General features: G+C 36.7%; 1 protein-coding gene across 1 annotated transcript in view; it reads right to left on the bottom strand.

The window, feature by feature from the left end:
- Positions 1-18,941, bottom strand: part of LOC150100445 (voltage-gated inwardly rectifying potassium channel KCNH6-like) — a 477,512-nt gene that overhangs the window by 266,411 nt on the left and 192,160 nt on the right. Inside the window, exon 5 of the mRNA XM_090402922.1 lies at positions 5,311-5,531. Within this exon, the coding sequence (XP_090259048.1) occupies positions 5,311-5,531 (221 nt within the window). The remainder of the gene's footprint in view (positions 1-5,310; positions 5,532-18,941) is intronic.

Here is an 18,941-nt window from a genome sequence, read left to right as displayed (position 1 = left end):
TATCAAAGGAATCATCGGAATTGTTAGCTTCAAGATAAAATGAAAAAAATTTACTGGAGCAAGATACGAAGATAACTTTTTATCGTAGCAGGGAAAGTAATCTTGTACAATATTTTAAACACGAGTGTGGGTTTGTTTACTGTAACAATGTGTCAGGTTTACTAACTGAAATGAGTGTTGTACAATATCATCCAAAAGAGTGACGTTTATTTATCGACAGTTCAAGCAGAAGTCTCAAGTGTGTCTTACTACACAATGGGAATGTATATGGCTCAATTCCTATTGGCTATTCAGTCCGCTTAAAGGAAACATATGAGGACATTAAAAAGGTTCTGAAGTTATTAAAATATATAGACCATAACTGGATCATCTGTGTGAATCTTAAAATGGTGAACTTTTTACTTGGCTTTCAAAGAGGATATACAAAGTTTCCGTGTTTTCTATGCTTCTGGGATAGTCGAGCTAGAAACCAACACTGGAGTCAGAAACATTGGCCTCTTAGAATATCCTTAAATGTTGGAGAACAGAATGTTATAAATCAACCTTTAATCGACAGAGAAATAAATCATTTTTCCACCTCTACACATCAAACTAGGTCTTATGAAGCAGTATGTTAAAGCTTTAGATTTACAAGGTGACTGTTTCCAATACATATGCGAAAAATTTCCACGAGTTAGTTATGAAAAAATTAAAGCCGGTGTATTTGATGTACCGCAAATTAGAACTTTAATGAGAGAACCAAATTTCATCAACTCTATGAACGAAATTGAGAAAGAGGCCTGGACTTCATTTACGATGGTTGCGAATAATTTTCTTGGAAACAAAAAAGCGTGCAATTACAAAGATCAAGTGGAAACAATGCTTGAAAATTTCCAGAGCCTAGGTTGCAACATGAGCATAAAGCTTCATTTCCTATACAGTCATCTTGATAGATTTCCCGAGAATTTAGGTGCTGTAAGCGATGAACAAGGCGAAAGATTTCATCAAGACTTAAAAACTATGGAAGATCGGTACCAAGGAAGATGGGATTCTCACATGATGGCCGACTACTGTTGGAGTATTCAAAGGGATTGCCAAAACAGAACACACAGCAGAAATTGCTACAAACAAAAATTTATTCCCTGAAACTCATGTGTAAGTAAAATTGTTATTTTTTTATAAATATTCTTGTAATTTTTAATGAATATTGTTAAGTAGTTATGTATCTAATTATCGGCCTCTCTCGTATTCAAAGCGCCAGTACGTGCCGTTGCAGGTTCTTACGCATTTATTCGTTTACTAACAAGCGAGAGCAGTGAGCGCTCCGATTCTGATCTGCGCACCACTTTGAATAATAGGCTATCTCTTCGGGAATTTTCGAATTTCTTGATAAAAAGTTAGGAACAGATTTTTAAAAGTACATACTTTCAGAAAATGATATTAAAAAATCGATTTTTTTGATCCTCTAAACAGTACTGCCTCCTTAAAGATATCAAAAACTTACAAATTAGCAAAAAGAAAATGCCATATAGGAAAAACCTGACGTGATAGAGAAAAATGGGTTTGATATTTGAAATCAGCGCACCCAAATTAGTAAAAAACAACAAGTCTCATATAAAAGTCAGCAAAAATTGTGTTGGACTGTGTTATCAATGTAAAGATTACACAAAATATTGAGATTCAATTTTCCCTGAAGTGAAGATGTTAATGCGTGACTTACAATATCTTACAATATAATATTAATATTCCGTTATAAATGGAATCTATCTCATTTAGCGATGCATTCGCTAGAAAAATAAATCGAAACCAAATTCACAAAGCACTTTAAAATACACTTATCGAGGATCACTCTTTGATAATTAGTAAATTAAATTTTCAAGAAGCACTCAAAAATACGGAATGAAACATACTTCATCTTAAAAATTCAGAATGTCGAAACTTTAAGTAAGGTTAAAAGCTAGCTGACGTTAAGTGAAATATTTTATGGTGAAATACAAAATTCAAAGTAGCTTAAACAGAAAGCCAAAATTAGAGAAACTAATCAATATTATGAGCACCGCGTCAAATACCATTAGCAATGAAAACATGCTTCGAAATACTCCAGGAAATAAAAATTCGAAATAATATTATTTCGGCAGTGAAGTAAATTCAGAGACAAAAGATAAGCTGATGATTTCAATAATCATTTTATTATAAAATTCAGAAAATGTTCTAAAGAAGGCTAACACCATGTTAATTACGCTGACACACTGAGTGCTTTATGCATTTTCTCCACTTGTTAAAATGAAATCCAAAGTTACTTAAATATAAAGAGCCAACAGGCTTCATTTCGGCGATATAAACATTATTTAAATTAAGGGGATATTAAATCCCACATTGTTTCAAAACCAAATAAGAAACTCGAAGATTGGAATCAGAGAGTTTCATGCCGAACATAGTATAAAAAAACTATAAAAGTATCGGCGAATACTAGCGTGAGCTAATGCAAGTAGTCCTAGAACGTAGTACAAACACGGGTAACTCGTTACAAAGGTGGGTAAAGTTCTGATCACTATTCTTGGTATTTTCCATAATGTAAAAACACATTTCCTAGGAAATGTATGCTGTTATTACATTATGGTGGGAAGTCACTACCCAGACCGGTTTTAGCCTTTTTTGAGGCTTCATCAGTGAGTAGCTAGACCAAATTAATACCAAAGGGTACAGCGAAAAGAACTTATATACTCTGCTATACGAGTTGTCCACAAGGTGCACCCTATATTCGGTATGAAACTCTCTGATTCCAATCTTTGAGTTTCTTATTCTGTTTTAAAACAATGTGGGATTTAATATCCCCTTAATTTAAATAATGAAATCCAAAGTTTTCTATTCACTCTAAAAAGCAATTTAAATTTCATCCAAAAAAGAAGGCCTTCGCTTACATTTTCAGTTTCTCTATGATGACCGGCTGATCCCAAATTTTCAAGTTTAAGAAGGTTGAAGTACCAATTTAAAAAAAAAGGAAGAGAGTGGCAAGCAACAGAGATTCAAATACTAATCTTTTCCTTCTTCATAAGATTCTTGGATAAATATCCTAGAATCTTGTAAGATTTAAACTAATAAATTTTAAGAGAAAAACCACCTTTTATAAAAATGAATGTGGATTTTCTTAAATGTTTAAATGCAGAAAAACAATTACCTTTCTTTTTTTCTTCATTTCCTCAGCATGCTCTAAAGGAATGCTTCATCTCAAGTAAATAAATCATAGTACTTCTGAGATTACACCCGACAGGCATGTAATCGTTTACATGCATTCATTTACCTAATATTTATTTTTCTCTCTTTTTAAAAATGCCATAAACATCTAAGCAACTTTCATTATCAAATAACTTAAACTTAGTTGTTTTGACTGATAACACTTAATCGAATATTCTGAACTGTTTTATTATTAATTATTGGAATACTCATATTAAAGCGATTTCTTTTTGACTATTCAATTTGGCTTTTCATTAATTTATTGAAAAGTCAACTTTTTTTCTTCCATCGGCGACTCGAAGAGGCTAACACAATTAGCAGTAATAATACACATACCGGCCACTGAATTAGAAAATTTTATTTAATACCCTGTTGGATCTCCTTTATCCCGAATTACAGCACATATGCGGTTTGACATAGTTCCACAAGGTGTCGGATTGCATCTACGTCTACAACTTACCAGGCGTTCACCAGAACAGTCCTTTAACTGGCTCGGATTTGACAGAAGAGGACTTTGCTCCGGATCTGTGTTTCTAACATGTCCATATACAAACTCAATGGGGTTCTGATGCGGGCTTTACTATGGCCAGGTAAGATCGTAGAAGTCGCTGTCATATTCAGTGAACCACTCCACTGCTGAACAATTCTTGAGCGATGAGCAGTGGTATCGTCGTCCATGAAACAACCGTCACCTGCTGGATCAAAATTCAACATTGCAGGATGAACTTCGTCGGCATCAATGTTCAGATATTCCATGGAGGATATCCGACCCTCCAACAATATCAGGTGACCCATTCGATACCAACAGAACATGCCTCACACTATGACACCACCACCTCCGGAAACTTGAGTTGAGTTTACAAGGCAAGCTGAGTTAATTGCTTCATGAGGCTTCCAACAAGCTCTCTGCCTACCGTCAATACCGAACAAAGTGTACCGTGACTCATCGGACCACGACTTTTTTCTAGTCTTCCAGTGTCTAGTCACGGTGTTCCTGACACCACTGTAGACAATCTTTCAGGTTTTTCGCAGAAATCAGTGGGTTATGTTTAGGAATGCGACTGCCAATACGATCCTCTTCAATTCCCTTCACATAGGTAGTTTTGTTTGTCCATACAAGCCTTCTCAGATGACGGTGATCTCATCTTAGGACTACAGTTACGCCTCTTAGACAAGCAAAGTGGATTATTTTCTGAATTAAACACCAGGAATATCTCAACTTTTGAGAAACAGCTTCTTGCTGTTTTCAAAATCGTTGCACTGGCCAGACGGACATCCACAATAAGCCCTTTATCGAGATCAGAGAGAGAGAGAGAGCTTTTGTTTCTTCCACTGTGATCAACACTGTTGACGATTACTGACCAGCAGCATTATTAAATAGTTGCCATGCCTAGAACACGTGGAGACGCACGTGACCAAGTATTTTGAATATATGCTGCGTCAGTGACGTTTACGTACATCTGCATAAAGTTTTCTAATTCAGTGGTTGGTATGTGTAGTTAATTTTAGTTCCGTTTTACTAATATCATTTAAATAAATTAAACCATCCATTATCACTGCTGCTTGAATGTTTTTGTTGTGGTTGCTATGACAATCTTGTATATTTTCAGGTAAATGTTCTAATATCCGTGAAATTTTTATAAACCAGTGTCCGGTTTATTGCATTGTTATATATTCAAACTAGATGCGCGGATGCTAGCATAAAATCCTATAGTAAAAGCAAATAATCTATAATCATACGACATGCTATCACAACGCTCTTTCCTTTTGTTTTAAACACTAAATTCGCTTCATCTCTTACTTTTCTATGCTCAAACCTCATCTACCTACCCAGGCAAAGATAATTAGATGTCTAAATTTGTGCACTACAGATGTAATCTTCAATCCATAATAAAGCTAAAGTTATAATTACCAACAACAGCATTTGAATAAACATCGTATTTAGTTAATTAGCAATTTAAATGCAAAAACAATATCAACTATTGAATAGCTATACATAATATAAAGTCGATGTATATAACATATAATTTGTCTGAATATTATTCTAGTACAACCATTCCTAGTGCTGTCATCTATTGACAAAGATAGTAACCTTACTTGAGCGACTTTTTCTCCTACATAATGTTTGTTATGAGCTTGCATCTCCTTAAGGAATTTAGAGGTAGTTGAAGAATGACTATTTTCCTTTTGTTTATTTCCACCGTCTGGTGTGTCATTACTAATAGAAGGTGATTTTCCATGTTGATGAGATCGAATACGAGACAAATCCGAGTCCGAGGAAGCATTGGGCAAGGTTTTGTTTAAACTGTTTGCCGTTACTGTAAAGAAAAACATAAATATAGAACTGTTAATATGTTTAATATTAATATAATATCAATGTGAAACTCTCAGTTTTAGGATGTAATGAATCACCTCATTTTTATTAAGACCTTCGCTATTGTGACACTTCGATGCGAAAAAAATATAAAGTAACATCCTGTGAAAAGCATCTTTCAATAATATATCAGTGCCATCCATGCTCGTAATACAAAATAAACAATTTCAGTTCTCAGTCTCCCTTCAATGCAGAATTAATTATTATTTCATGTGAGATAAATTTTTCTTCGGAATAAATTACTATTTAATTATCCCTTTCACCTCCACTACGTATACAGTATATACTTACATATTTTTTCAGATTAAGTCTACTCGTATTAGTGTGTATAAATTTTCAGCATTTTGACAATGGTGTTCAAGGGACAACGTAGGATATACAGGTACCTATGTGGATTAGGAAGTAATTGAAAAATTCATGTACAGTTGAATGTTCAAACCTTTTCATGTATTCAAAACAGTGCATTTAATTCGGTTGAATATATATTAACAAGAAATGTATTTTTTAAATTAATTTTTGTTACTTATAATCGGAAATTGGGAATATTCTGCGACACCGCTTTACATGCAATATTTTGTCTGTACATTTCATCAAGTTGGTGACTTGAAATTAAGTATCTAAGGCATCATCTTAACATACGCCATCCGAGGCTGTAAGCAGATATTCGATGAAGGGGCAAAATAATCGTATTTTTTTTTGGAATCATGTTGGAGTTAATAATTTTACTTTCTGTTTACTAACTAATATTGCAGCTAAAACTTTTAATTTTCGTAACCATATTTTGACAATTGTGCCCTCCAGTAATAGTGAGTTTGTTTCGCGAACTTTTGACGCGCTTGCAATTAGTTTGTCTTCTTAATACATTCTACCTGATAAGCATTATAACGCTATACCTGGTTCCTCTTTTAGGTTGTCACATGAATGAATATAGAATAGAATATGGATATAGAATAGATATAGGATAACTTATGCATTTAATATACCACAGATTATATAGCTCCTCATCTCACGATGTCGCTTAAACTTTGCGGTCACAGACATTTTTAGAAAAAGAAGAAGACTCGGAGAACATCGCTCTTAATATGAAACACAGCGTATCAACAAAATGTAAAATTATTTCCTTTGTGACTCAGCATCACAAACACTTAAGGTATATGGCAGTACATCCTCTGTCCAAAAAGAAACCTCACTTTTAAATAGAAGAACCGACCGTTCGTCAAAACTCACTGTAAATCATGGCACTATAACTCGGCTTCTAATGAAACAAATGCTATAAACAGTTGACACAACACTAATGAAGATTGCCGCTTTCGACAACAAAAAGATACAACAGGTGGCGCCACTAGTTTCTCCTATTTTCAAAATGTTCGGTTTCTTTTTTGGACAGAGGGTGTATTTCATATTTTCTCCAAATAGGCAAAAAAAAAGTTGAAAATCATCTAGTTTTCGAATATCGTATCCCCATATAGGGGACACAATATTAGAAAACTAGATCATTAGGAAATAATTAAGTGTCCTTATTAGGACACTTAATTTATTATTATTATTATTGCTGCCGGTTTTCCACCAGAAAAATTAGATTATCCAGCATAGCAATAACATAAACTTACGAAGTACCAAATTCATACTTTATACATTGATGGTATGTACAAATGGCCTCTCGAAATGTTTCAGGTGGGTTTTATATTTGGAGGAGAAAATCAAATCCCACATCAACAATCCGAGACCGACTAAATGATACAAAAATCAAAGAACTATGGAATACTGGAATATTATTGACATCTGCCAAGTAATTATTGTACTAATGAAGTCGTCTCGCTATCTCTTATCTGTATACCTCATCGAGAATGAGAAGCGCACTGTAGTACATTGTTTAATATCTCTTCAGTATAAGTACGTTTTGTGTCTAAAGTAACAAACAGGTGAAGCACGTACTTACTTAATGATATATGTAGATAGTTACTTGCGTATAGCTAAACATCAAGAATGCAACAGTTTAGCTCTTTCGACAAGGCGAAAGAGCATTAAAACCAACATTCGACTAAACAGAAGCCACATCATAACAGCTGATATTATAGAACAGTTTCAGGAATGAATACTGATAGGCTTTCTACGTAGCAAATAATCATGCAAAACAACAAAACGAAGAGTAGAAAAATAGAAATATTTTCACTCTCTGCAGAAACTTTCCATAAAAGTTTTATAGTGAAAAAACATAACAAATCATACTGTTAAATATCACATTCATTGCCTTTTTTTTAATAAGAATATGGATTGTTAGATTCGACTGTTTTAATGACATGATTGCGTCTGTTTCGCACTTGTGACATTAAATAAGTATTATCGTTATAATTAAAGCAGTTTCATCCGAACACTTGGATGTTGGCAAAGGAAGTTAGCATCTCATGAGGAATAACGTAAATTTCACCAAATAAGAATGACTTTTCTACATAATCTTATATAAATCGTACCATATATTATTTCAGAATTTTCTCGCTCCTTCGCATTAAAAATCTGGGATTCCAGATTTTTAATGCGATCCCAGGCCTCTCAAATTCAGATAACGATAGGGTGGTCGCTTCGCTTTCGGTGGCTTGCACATTTCGGTTTTCTCGCAAGTCATTTGACTTGCGAGAGATACCGTCTATAAGTTGAGTCTCGCAAGACTCAAATCATAGACGGGATTCGAACTCAGTCTTTCCAACATATAAAGACCATATAAAGTTATACAGCATTAGAAATTAATAAATAACATAAAACGGATTTAACTTACATATATTTTATATTAGCAAAATGCATTGCTTCTCCATGTTACAAAACTGGAAAACATCTTTTCAGATTTCTTTGGTCGTTCACATTTATTTATTTATTTATTTATTCTTATGGCAAAAGGAATACAAAACAGCTACAGGTCAATGTCCAGCTCTGGAAAGCCAATCCAGGGCCTCATCGGTCACCTCGTGGACGTCCTGTAGGTCCCTCCTCCCACCATGAAATTGGCGCCTTGGGCAGTCGTTCACAATATGAGTACTCGTCTGGGCCACAGGAGAACAATCACAATAAGGGTGGTCTAACAGCCTCCGTTTATGTAGTAGGTAGCCACATCTGCCCTGGTTGGTTCTGATACTGTTGATAGATGACCAAATCTTCCTAGAAAGAGCAAAACCAGGCTGCGAAGCACAGGGATCTTTTACCAGGAAGCCGTTTGTTGGAAGATGGTTGGACCAGTATTCTCTCCACATGTCAGATGTCGATGTCAGAGCAGCTGAAGAGAGTTCGTCCATGGACCAGAAAGGCTTTCTAGATTTTAGGCGAAGACTCGATGGATTTATGGTGGAGGGGAAGTGGGTTGCTCATTGCTTTATTAAATTCTTCAATTCTTTAATCGAGGCTTGTCTTCTCCGTATGTTTGGTGGAGCAATGTTAGATAGGACAGGCAGCCAGGGGAGAAGGGTGCTTCTCACTGTCCCACTAATTGTGCGCATGGTAGAGTTTATCTGGGTGTCTATAATGTTAGTGTGTGCACTTCTTTCCCAGATAGGGGCACATTATTCTGCTGCAGAGAATGTGACTGCTAGTGCAGAAGACCTTAGGACTTCTGCACCACAACCCCAGGTTATTCCAGCAAGCCTTGAAATAATATTTTGTCTCGTTTTAATTTTGTTGGACAGGTTGGTGATAGGTAAGGCTTCTATCCAGGCTCACTCCAAGTTATTTCGGGTGAGGCTTGTGTTCTACCATTTTTTCACAGAAAGAAAGGTTGAGGTGTCGATTTCATCAGGTTCAGGTGAAATACTGTGGACACAGTTTTTGTTGGATTTGACTTCAAGTACCACTGCTTGAAGTACTCTTCCAGGATGGCAAAAGAGGTAGATTGATGTAGGATCGCTAGGTCATCGGCGTACATATATGTGCTTGAGCTGGTATGTGGTACGTCGTACACGTAGATGTTAAAGAGTAAAGGGGATAACACAGAACCCTGTGGGAGACCGTTGTGAAGGCATCTGGACCTGCTTTTTCACGTCGTTCATAGAAACGTCCTCTTCATTTATCAAAAATAGTTCTCATTTTAAAGAAAAGATAAAAGATACCAGGGCGTATTTTTTGCCCAAATGATCTCCTTTTTAGTGCATTTTGTGTACTAAATCCTCACAAATGTTCATTTAGATAAAACAGTTAACTTCCTCAAACAAAGTTTTCCAGCACACATAGCCTATTTGACTTTGTCATTCATTCTGAATACTTCACGTGCCAAAACAAACATTACCAATAAATCGAGGGCACAGCAATGTGTAGTCATCTTTCTTCCACACCAGCAACTACTTCATGGATAGGTTTGATACTGAATAGAAGCATTATTCCTAAGCCGTCCTTATGGCACAGATATACAAGAGTTTGTCAATAAGATCAACACTTTTCACCATTGTATCCAGTTCACACTTGAGTTAGAAGTGAAAAACCGTATTGCCTTTCTAGATTCCTATTATTTCGTCAACCAGATATTAGCCTTAATTTCTCAGTATTCAGAAAGAACACAATGCTGGGCATACTGGATTTTACATTCATCCTCTTTCACACCATCATAATTGTCAAACCTCTGGCTCCATTAAGGCTTTAGTACATCGAGCACACTCTCTTTGCTTCGCTAAATTGCTGCTCTCCAAAGAGATTAATCACATCAAGTCCGCCTTTCTTACTACTGCTTTACTGAATCGTATGTCAACAAGATAATTAATAATTACAAAGTTTCCTTGTCATCTGCCTCTTATCGTAATAGTGATACAGATGTGGTTCGTCGTGTCACCATTTTTTATTTTAAATGCGTCTCAGAAGTATACAGCCAAACTACTTATATCTATTGGCCTACAAGTGTCCTTCCGTCCTTCTTCTTCTTTAGTATTCTGAAACTGAGCAGGTTATTTTAGTAGCAGAAACTTTCCTTCCACTCTCTTCTGTTCCGAGCCCTCTCTTTCAAGGTTGTGTACCTTTCTCCATTGAGCATGTCATCTAGCATTATTTTCCTTACTCTTCCTCTGGGTCTTTTTCCATCTATGTTTCCTTCGATGGCATCTCTGATGATTCCATTCCCTCTCAGAATATGTCCGATCCAGTTTCCCTTGCTTCTTTTTATCCTCCTTAACAGACTTCTTTCTTCTTCTACTCTTTTTAAGACCTCTTCGTTAGTTATTTTATCTGTCCATTTGATTTTTTCCATCCTTCTCTAAATCCACATCTCAAAGCTTTCAAAAATCTTAATTTCTTCTTTTTTCAATGTCCAAGTTTCAGCTGCATAGAGGGCAACACTCCACACATAATATTTTATTAGTATTTTCTTTAGGTTCTATCCATTTTACTTCTGAATAAATTCCATTTTCCATTAAAGACATCTCTTCTCACCGCTATTCTTGCTTTTATGTCACTTTTACATCTTCCATCACTGCTAATCACACTTCCTAGATATTTAAATGTCTTTAAGTGATTCAATTTTCCCCCATTTATTCTGATATTCATATTTGCTTCTTTCCTTGTTATTTTCATTATCTTTGCTCTTCGTATGTTAATTTTCATTCCATAATTGACAGGATTCCAGTAATCTGTTCAACAGATGTTGTAGTCCTGTTTCAGTGTTTGATAGTAATGCCTTGTCATCTGCGTATCTTACTGCAAATATCTATCTACGTCCAATCTTTCTTCCTTCTTCCGAATTCTTCCTTCCGTCCTATCAACGAGATATTTACTTTCCTTTGCACAAATAAAGATAAGAGTCCGCCTTTTAGCCTACCCTGCAGTATATCAAGATCATTCGTACTTTGGCCAAACAGACAGATCTGCATAAGTGTGTCGTGATGAACATTTGGAATACATTAAGTATCATTAGCCAGAGCAATCGGGACTTGCGGAGCACGCTATCCAGACACCGAGGTATTTAGAAGAATATGACGTTTATACAAAGAGAGTTGTGAGACCTTGCTACATCGACCGAATATAAACAGAAACGATAGACTTAAATTAACCCTCTTATGGGAAATAGTTCTTTTCACAAATTCCAGAATTAACTTAAATTTTATTTATTTATTTATTTTGAAATCTTGTTAAAGTTATTTTTACTATAAACTTAATATTATTAGACCATGACACTCAGCATCATTGTACGTGCAGTTCGTGCATTGCCTTGTTGAATATACCGGTTTCTCTTCATGTCGTTCAATTTGAAATTCATACTGAAGATGCTCTTGTTATTAGAGCGAAACTTTTGTACTAATAAAAATACATACGCAAGTTCGATCCGTTTTATGTGACTTTTAATTATCATGCCTTACGTTCTTATACGTCAAGCATAAAAAAAAAATTTGTTTTTTACAACCATTTAGTTGCACAAAATATTCAAACACGTGACACCTACAAAAGCGAAAAGTAATCCTCACGTGCTGATTTCAAAATAGGGAATTTGTTCCTCACTTGAAAAATGGCCTCGTAAAATAATTCCGCAGACAACATCGACAATGCACATGCACGAATGCCCAAATTTGTTTGCTTCATAACAAATACACAACAAGAGCCTTAAAACCTTTAGGGAATACTAACTACAAGATTGTAATCACATCCATATGCAAGCTAAGACTCAATCTCCTGATCTTTTCTCAACATTAAAATTCCACTTACAATACAACGATAACATCTATAAAACAGAATGCAAAACTGAGTACAGTGCGATGTTGTTTACGCAAATCTAATGCACACAGGCCTCTTTGACCTTTCCACTGAATATTTCAGGTAGTGTGGTCTTCCAATATCTCCACAGTACCAAAACCTAAACAGAAAAAAACTGTCCAAACCAAAAGAAGTCACCGGACTATCATACTATATATTTCACTTGCATTTCGTATGATGATTCAACGGCCGTGAGCCCTTTTTACGGGGAGGTACGGCACCACCTCAATCCCGCCTATTTTTATCCGGCTCGGGACCGGCATATCTGACAATTCAGACCTATGGCTGGAGGGATTGTCTAAGTATTCCTGACTGTATCCGTGTGTGTGTTCACGGGGCCGGTTTGCCTGCTTGCGGGATGAAAAGCCCCAGATAAACTGGTGAAAAAAACCCTGCTGTCCACGCCCAAGACCGGCTAACTTGGCTATGGCTGAGGAAAATCCTTAGGCTCCTCACGTCGTCGACGGGAATCGAACCTAGGACACTCCTTCCCCAGGCATATGGTTGCGAAGCGCATAGCCACTAGGCTAACCGAGCGGACATACTATATATCAAGCGATATAATGCTTGCTATGTGTGCTCTTCCTTGCCTTCACCGCATAGGCGACTAAAGAAGGCTTGAATCTGATCCATCAGGCTAGTTGGAGAAATCATAGCTTAGCTACAAACTCTTATTTACTAACACAGAATCTCTCGTAGCTTTAGGGATTTATGGGCGATCTAGATGGCGCCCAGATCAGACCGAAACGAACAGGCTTCTGATATTGATTACAAAGAACATCCTGCATATCATAATATGGCTAACGTGGATCAGTCAAATAATAACAATTAATGATTTTACCATAATGGTGGTGTTAAATGTATATCCTATACATGCTTACAAATGCACAGGAAATGAAGTCAATGTGGTTACCCTTTTCATTTTTCATATTGTATTTTGTATCGATTCTATACACGAGAGGTAGAGAACCTGTAGAACATCAATCCGTTACGTGGGATGCAGGCGATGATTAGAAAAGGAGAAATCTATAAATATTTTTCTTGAAGCGTTTAATGTTGTTGTAGGGAAAGACTTTGAAGAAGGTTGTTCCAAAAAAAAAAAAACAGAGATAAGTGGAATAATGACTAAGAAGAGAATTCACTTCGGTGTGTTTGCAGTCGGACTGAAGAGAAATGTTGGCACTCTGCTCTTATTTTATAGCGCTACAGAAAGAGGAGATAGGTTTTTTGCCAGTTCAGTGGACTAATAATCATGACAGTACCTGAAGAAAAGACAGAGAGTTGAAACAGTGCATTATGATAGAGGTTGAAGTGAATCAGTGAGGACGGATTTTCGGTGTTCCAATCTAAATATGTGAACAGTATACTAAGAATGGGTGAATTCGGGATGATCTGGAATTAGAGGCTGGGGAATCTAGACTGTGATGCGTTTATGACAGGAGAGGCTGGATATCTTATTCTGCGTCATAATCTATGTATTATTGATGGTAACGGTAGCTGAGCTGAAATTCCTTTTGCGAGCTAAAAGGCAATGCTGCGTTTTGGTAGCAGAGAAGGTCCCATTGTCACAATGAAATATGGTATGGAGATCAGTGTTTAAAGGATTGACTGCAGATGATCTTAAAGCTTGGAATGTCTGCAAACTACACTCCGTTGTATCACCTACCCACTTTCTCATATACATCTTACCCATAGCTTTGCTGATGATAGTACACCCATGGGTAAGATGTATATGAGAAAGTGGGTAGGTGATACAACGGAGTTCTGAGGCAATCCAGCATGTTGCGAAGCTAGAAGAGTGAGAGCCACCCTCCAAGACGCGTACCACAAGACAGAGAAAGTTAGCTACCCAATTACGCGGGGTGGCAGGTAAAGCGAAGTAATGACAATTGCGAGTACGCTTGATATTAAACACGATGAATGTTCTGGAAATGTCAACACCGACAGAACATGTTTTCTCCAAATCTTTCCATGTGTCCAGTGATGGATGTAGGCTAATTGGTCAGCCTTGAATCTAGAGTGGCCACAATCTACAGTGGTGGTCATTGATTCATTGATAGGTCTTCACAGGTGATGAGAAGTTGACTGCCTTCTTTCTCCATTATTATGGTGGAGACAGTGAGGGCGATTTGGTCGGCAGTTTGACGGCAGACTTTTATCTATCTTTTTGGAAATAAGCATGCCCGCTGAGCATAAAATATTATAGAGGCGATATATTATTATTATTATTATTGTTATTATTATTATCAGGCCTCCATGGAGTCAAGAGACTCAACGTGGGAGGTCCCACCCTCACATGCACAGCTCATCGTACATCGACTTAAATGCATGTACAGTCTCTACACTCACCACACTCTCAGACAATGCATTCCGATCACCCACTATTCTTGGTAAGGGATAATCTGGTAATTACCCCTTACCAACTTATAAGTCTCGATCATGTCTCTCCTCTTCCTTCTATCCACTAGGCTCTGTAATTTGCATTTTCTCAACCTCTCCTCATAGTCCACGTTCCATAGATAAAAACCAACTTAGTTAATCGCCTCTAGACCCTCTCCAACATCTCATCAGCCTTTTGAAAACCTGGTGACCAAATCTGTGTGCATTAATTCATATGCGGCCTGATCAAAGTCTTGCACAATGGAATGAAAATATCCTTACTTCTACAAGTTGGTTCTTCGCATCATTCCCATAATCTGCTGTGTTGTCTTCACAACTTTAACAAATTGTTCACGAAATTTCAAGTCTCTATCCACTACAACCCCCAAACTCTTCATCTCCTCCACCTTCGTCAAAATATCCCCACAAATCCTGTACTCTGCATCCCCTCTTTGCTTCCTAAATTTTACAACGTTACACATTGTAACATTAAACTGATATCCCCACACACACTCGTCCATTGAGATAAGACAATCTATTTAGGTTGATTATATAGAGAAATCTGTGGAGAATTCATGACTAAAATTAACACACGTGAACCACAATAGTAGGTTTTTTATTGCGTAAATATTTCGTTCTAGGTATCTTAAGACATCATCAGTACAGTAGAACAATACTAGGAATGACAGAAAGGATTGGGTGCGTACGTACAATGGAATCCAAATTGAGTGCAGTGGCGCGTTGCGGTCTGAACTTAAGTTAGATTAAATTGAAATAAATTAAATTAAAATTAAATTACACTTGTTATTTTTACACAATTTTGTATGACAATTTCCCATACTTTAGGGATGGCAAGAACATCATTGCAATTTAGATTTGGTCTGTGAAGTAGGGCTTCAGCACTTCCTTTATATAAGCATTCATATTTATATGAAAACCGATGTAGGAGTTTTGTCTTTTCCCAGTGGATCTTGTGGTTTGGGGTTTCAACTCCGCGTTGAGCGAGGCCTGATTTTTGCGGTTTGATGAGGCGGATATGGTCTTGATGTTCCGAAATACGTTTAAAAACTGATCTGCCTGTCTGTCCATAATAAGAGAGTTTACAGGAGCATGGAACCTCGTATACACCTGGTAGTAGCATAGATGAAAGTTTTTCTTTGGGTGAAGGTAACAAGTTGTGGATCTGGTTGATGGGTTTGTAGGTGGCAGTAAGTTTGTATTTCTTCATAATTTTCGAGAGTCGTTCGGAGATGCCTTTGATATAAGGTATGGGAATCCTATGGGGATTGTTCTTATCTAGGTTGGTGTGTAGAGACGTTGCTGATGATTTGTTGAGTTGTTTTGGGATTGTATCCATTTAGAGTGGCTGTGTTTTTGATTATTTCCAATTTTTGTTTTAGAGAATCCTCGGAGGAGCAAAATCTGTGTGCTCTGGTTACCAATGATTTAATGATGCCAGATTTTTGAGAGGGATGGTGAGCAGAAGTATGGTGAATGTAGTGACCTGAAAATGTCGGCTTGCGACAGACAGAGGTGGAGATGGAACCGTCTTCTTTTCTTTGGATGTGTAAATCCAGAAAGGGGTTGCCCTGTGGGGATTCTTTTTCTAATGTAAATTTGATGCGTGGATGAAGAAGGTTGATTTTTTCTAAAAACTGAAGTAACTCTTGTTCGGAATGACTCCAGACTGCGAAGATATCATCGACATATCGAAGCCAGCGTTTTGGTTTGGGTTTAAACACAAGAATTTTTTCTTCACGATGTTCTATGAACAGGTCTGCCAGGTTGGGTGACAAGGGGGGACCCCATTGCTGTTCCATTCTCTTGCTTGTAGATTTGTCCTTTCCATGTGAAGTAACCGGAAATGATAACAAATTTGAAAAGTTCAAAAATATCCGACGGAAAGTTTTGATTTAACAGGTCTACGGTTTCTTTGTGGGGGATATTGGTGAAGAGAGAGACGATGTCGAAGCTAATTAGCATGTCAGTTTTCAGCATTTGAAAGTCTTTTATTTCTGCGTGAAATTCTGTGGAATTTTTTATTGAATAAGTTGAATGACCTATGTGAGGATGGAGAAGATTGGATAAGAATTTTTATAACTTTAAGTCAGGCTGCTAATTGAATCGACGACAGGTCTGAGTCGGACGTTGTTCTTGTGAAGCTTAGGTACACCGTATATTCTCGTAGGTCTTGCATGATATGTCTTGAGTTTTTTTGAAGTTTCTTCATCTAAAGACTTTGTTTCATCGAGTAACTTGTTCAGTTTCTTCAGCTGTCTTTTTGTGGGATCATAGTGAAGTTTTGAATAAGTATTTCGGTCTCGGAGTAATAGATTCATTTTTCGGTCATATGAAACAGTATCAAGAACCACTGTGGTATTTCTTTGTCGGCTCTGGTGATGATTATGTTTTTATTATGTTTTAAGGAAGTAAGAGCCTTCAATTCGGAAGGTGGAATGTTTAAGACTGAAGATTTGGCATTGAAAATTATTTTTGCTATTTCAAAACGAAGTTTGTTGGCTTCAATATTGAGAAGATGGCTGATGTTTCTTTCAATGTTGTGTATGAAATCTAGATATGGGAGACGTTTAGGGGGAATAGCAAACTTATGGCCCCTTGATAGAACATTTAATTCATCTTCTGTTAGTTGGAGGTTAGATAAGTTAACCAATAATTTTTTGGTCGGTAATTTATTAATATTTTTCTTAGATCGATTTAACAGGTTAAGGTATTTTTTTCTGTAGGTTAATATTGCTTTTATCGAAAGCTTTGATCCCCGAGTTTTTTGAGACACTAATAATCAATTGTAGCAATTCTTGATTTAGCGTGTTTGACAAATCTGCTTCTAGTTCTATAATTTTTAAATTACTTGTTGCCAATTTATGTTTGAAATCTCGTAGCTGATTCAGCAATAGTGAATGGCTTGCTTTTTGATAGATTTTATGGGCACTTGATTTAATCATTTCCTTTAGCTTGGCGAACGTTGGAATAAGTTAATCGCGTCTGCACTTTTTTAAAAAATAGATACGGGCACACGTAGCTTACCCTGTTTCAGTTGTAGTTTACCTAGTAACTCCGTCTTCTGTGCTGTCATTTCCCCGTATAGGAGTAAGACTTGATTATATAGAGAAACCTGTGGAGAATTCATGACTAAAATTAACATACGTGAACCACAATAGTAGGTTTTTATTACGTAAACATTTCGTCCTAGGTATCTTAGGACATCATCAGTACAGTAGAACAATACTAAAAATGACACAAAGGATGAGGTGCGTACGTACAATGGAATTCAAATTGCGTGCGCAATTTGGATTCCATTGTGGCCTGAACTTAAGTTAGATTAAATTGAATTAAATTAAATTAAAATTAAATTACAGTTAAGTTATTTTTACACAATTTTGTATGACAATTTCCCATACTTTAGGGATGGAAAGAACATCATTGCGGTTTAAATTTGGTCTGTGAAGTAATGCTTCAGCACTTTCTTTGGTCTGCCAGGTTGGGCGAAAAGGGGGACCCTTGTCACCCAACCTGGCAGACCTGTTTATAGAACATCTTGAAGAAAAAATTCTTGTGCTTAAACCCAAACCAAAACTCTGGCTTCGATATGTCAATGATATCTTCGCAGCCTGGAGTCAGTCTGAACAAGAGCTACTTCAGTTTTTAGAAAAAAACCAACCTTCTTCATCCACGCATCAAATTTACATTAGAAAAAGAATCCCCACAGGGCATCCCCTTTCTGGATTTACACATCCAAAGAAAATAAGACGGTTCCATCTCCACCTCTATGTGTCGCACGCCGACATTTTCAGGTCACTCCATACTTCTGCTCACCATCCCTCTGAAAAATCTGGCATCATTAAATCATTGGTAACCAGAGCACACAGACTTTGCTCCTCCGAGGATTCTCTAAAACAAAAATTGGAAATAATCAAAAACACAGCCACTCTAAATGGATACAATCCCAAAACAACTCAACAAATCATCAGCAACGTCTCTACACACCAACCTAGATAAGAACAATCCCCATAGGATTCCCATACCTTATATCAAAGGCATCTCCGAACGACTCTCGAAAATTATGAAGAAATACAAACTTACTGCCACCTACAAACCCATCAACCAGATCCACAACTTGTTACCTTCACCCAAAGAAAAACTTTCATCTATGCTACTACCAGGTGTATACGAGGTTCCATGCTCCTGTAAACTCTCTTATTATGGACAGACAGGCAGATCAGTTTTTAAACGCATTTCGGAACAT

The sequence above is a fragment of the Typopeltis vanoorti genome, chromosome 13 (genome assembly GCF_054136105.1).
Source record: "Typopeltis vanoorti isolate ZY-2024b chromosome 13, IOZ_Tvanoo_1.0, whole genome shotgun sequence".
Lineage (NCBI taxonomy): Eukaryota > Metazoa > Arthropoda > Arachnida > Uropygi > Thelyphonidae > Typopeltis > Typopeltis vanoorti.
Note: the sequence above shows the minus strand (reverse complement) of the source record. Positions and strands in the feature narration are given on the sequence as shown.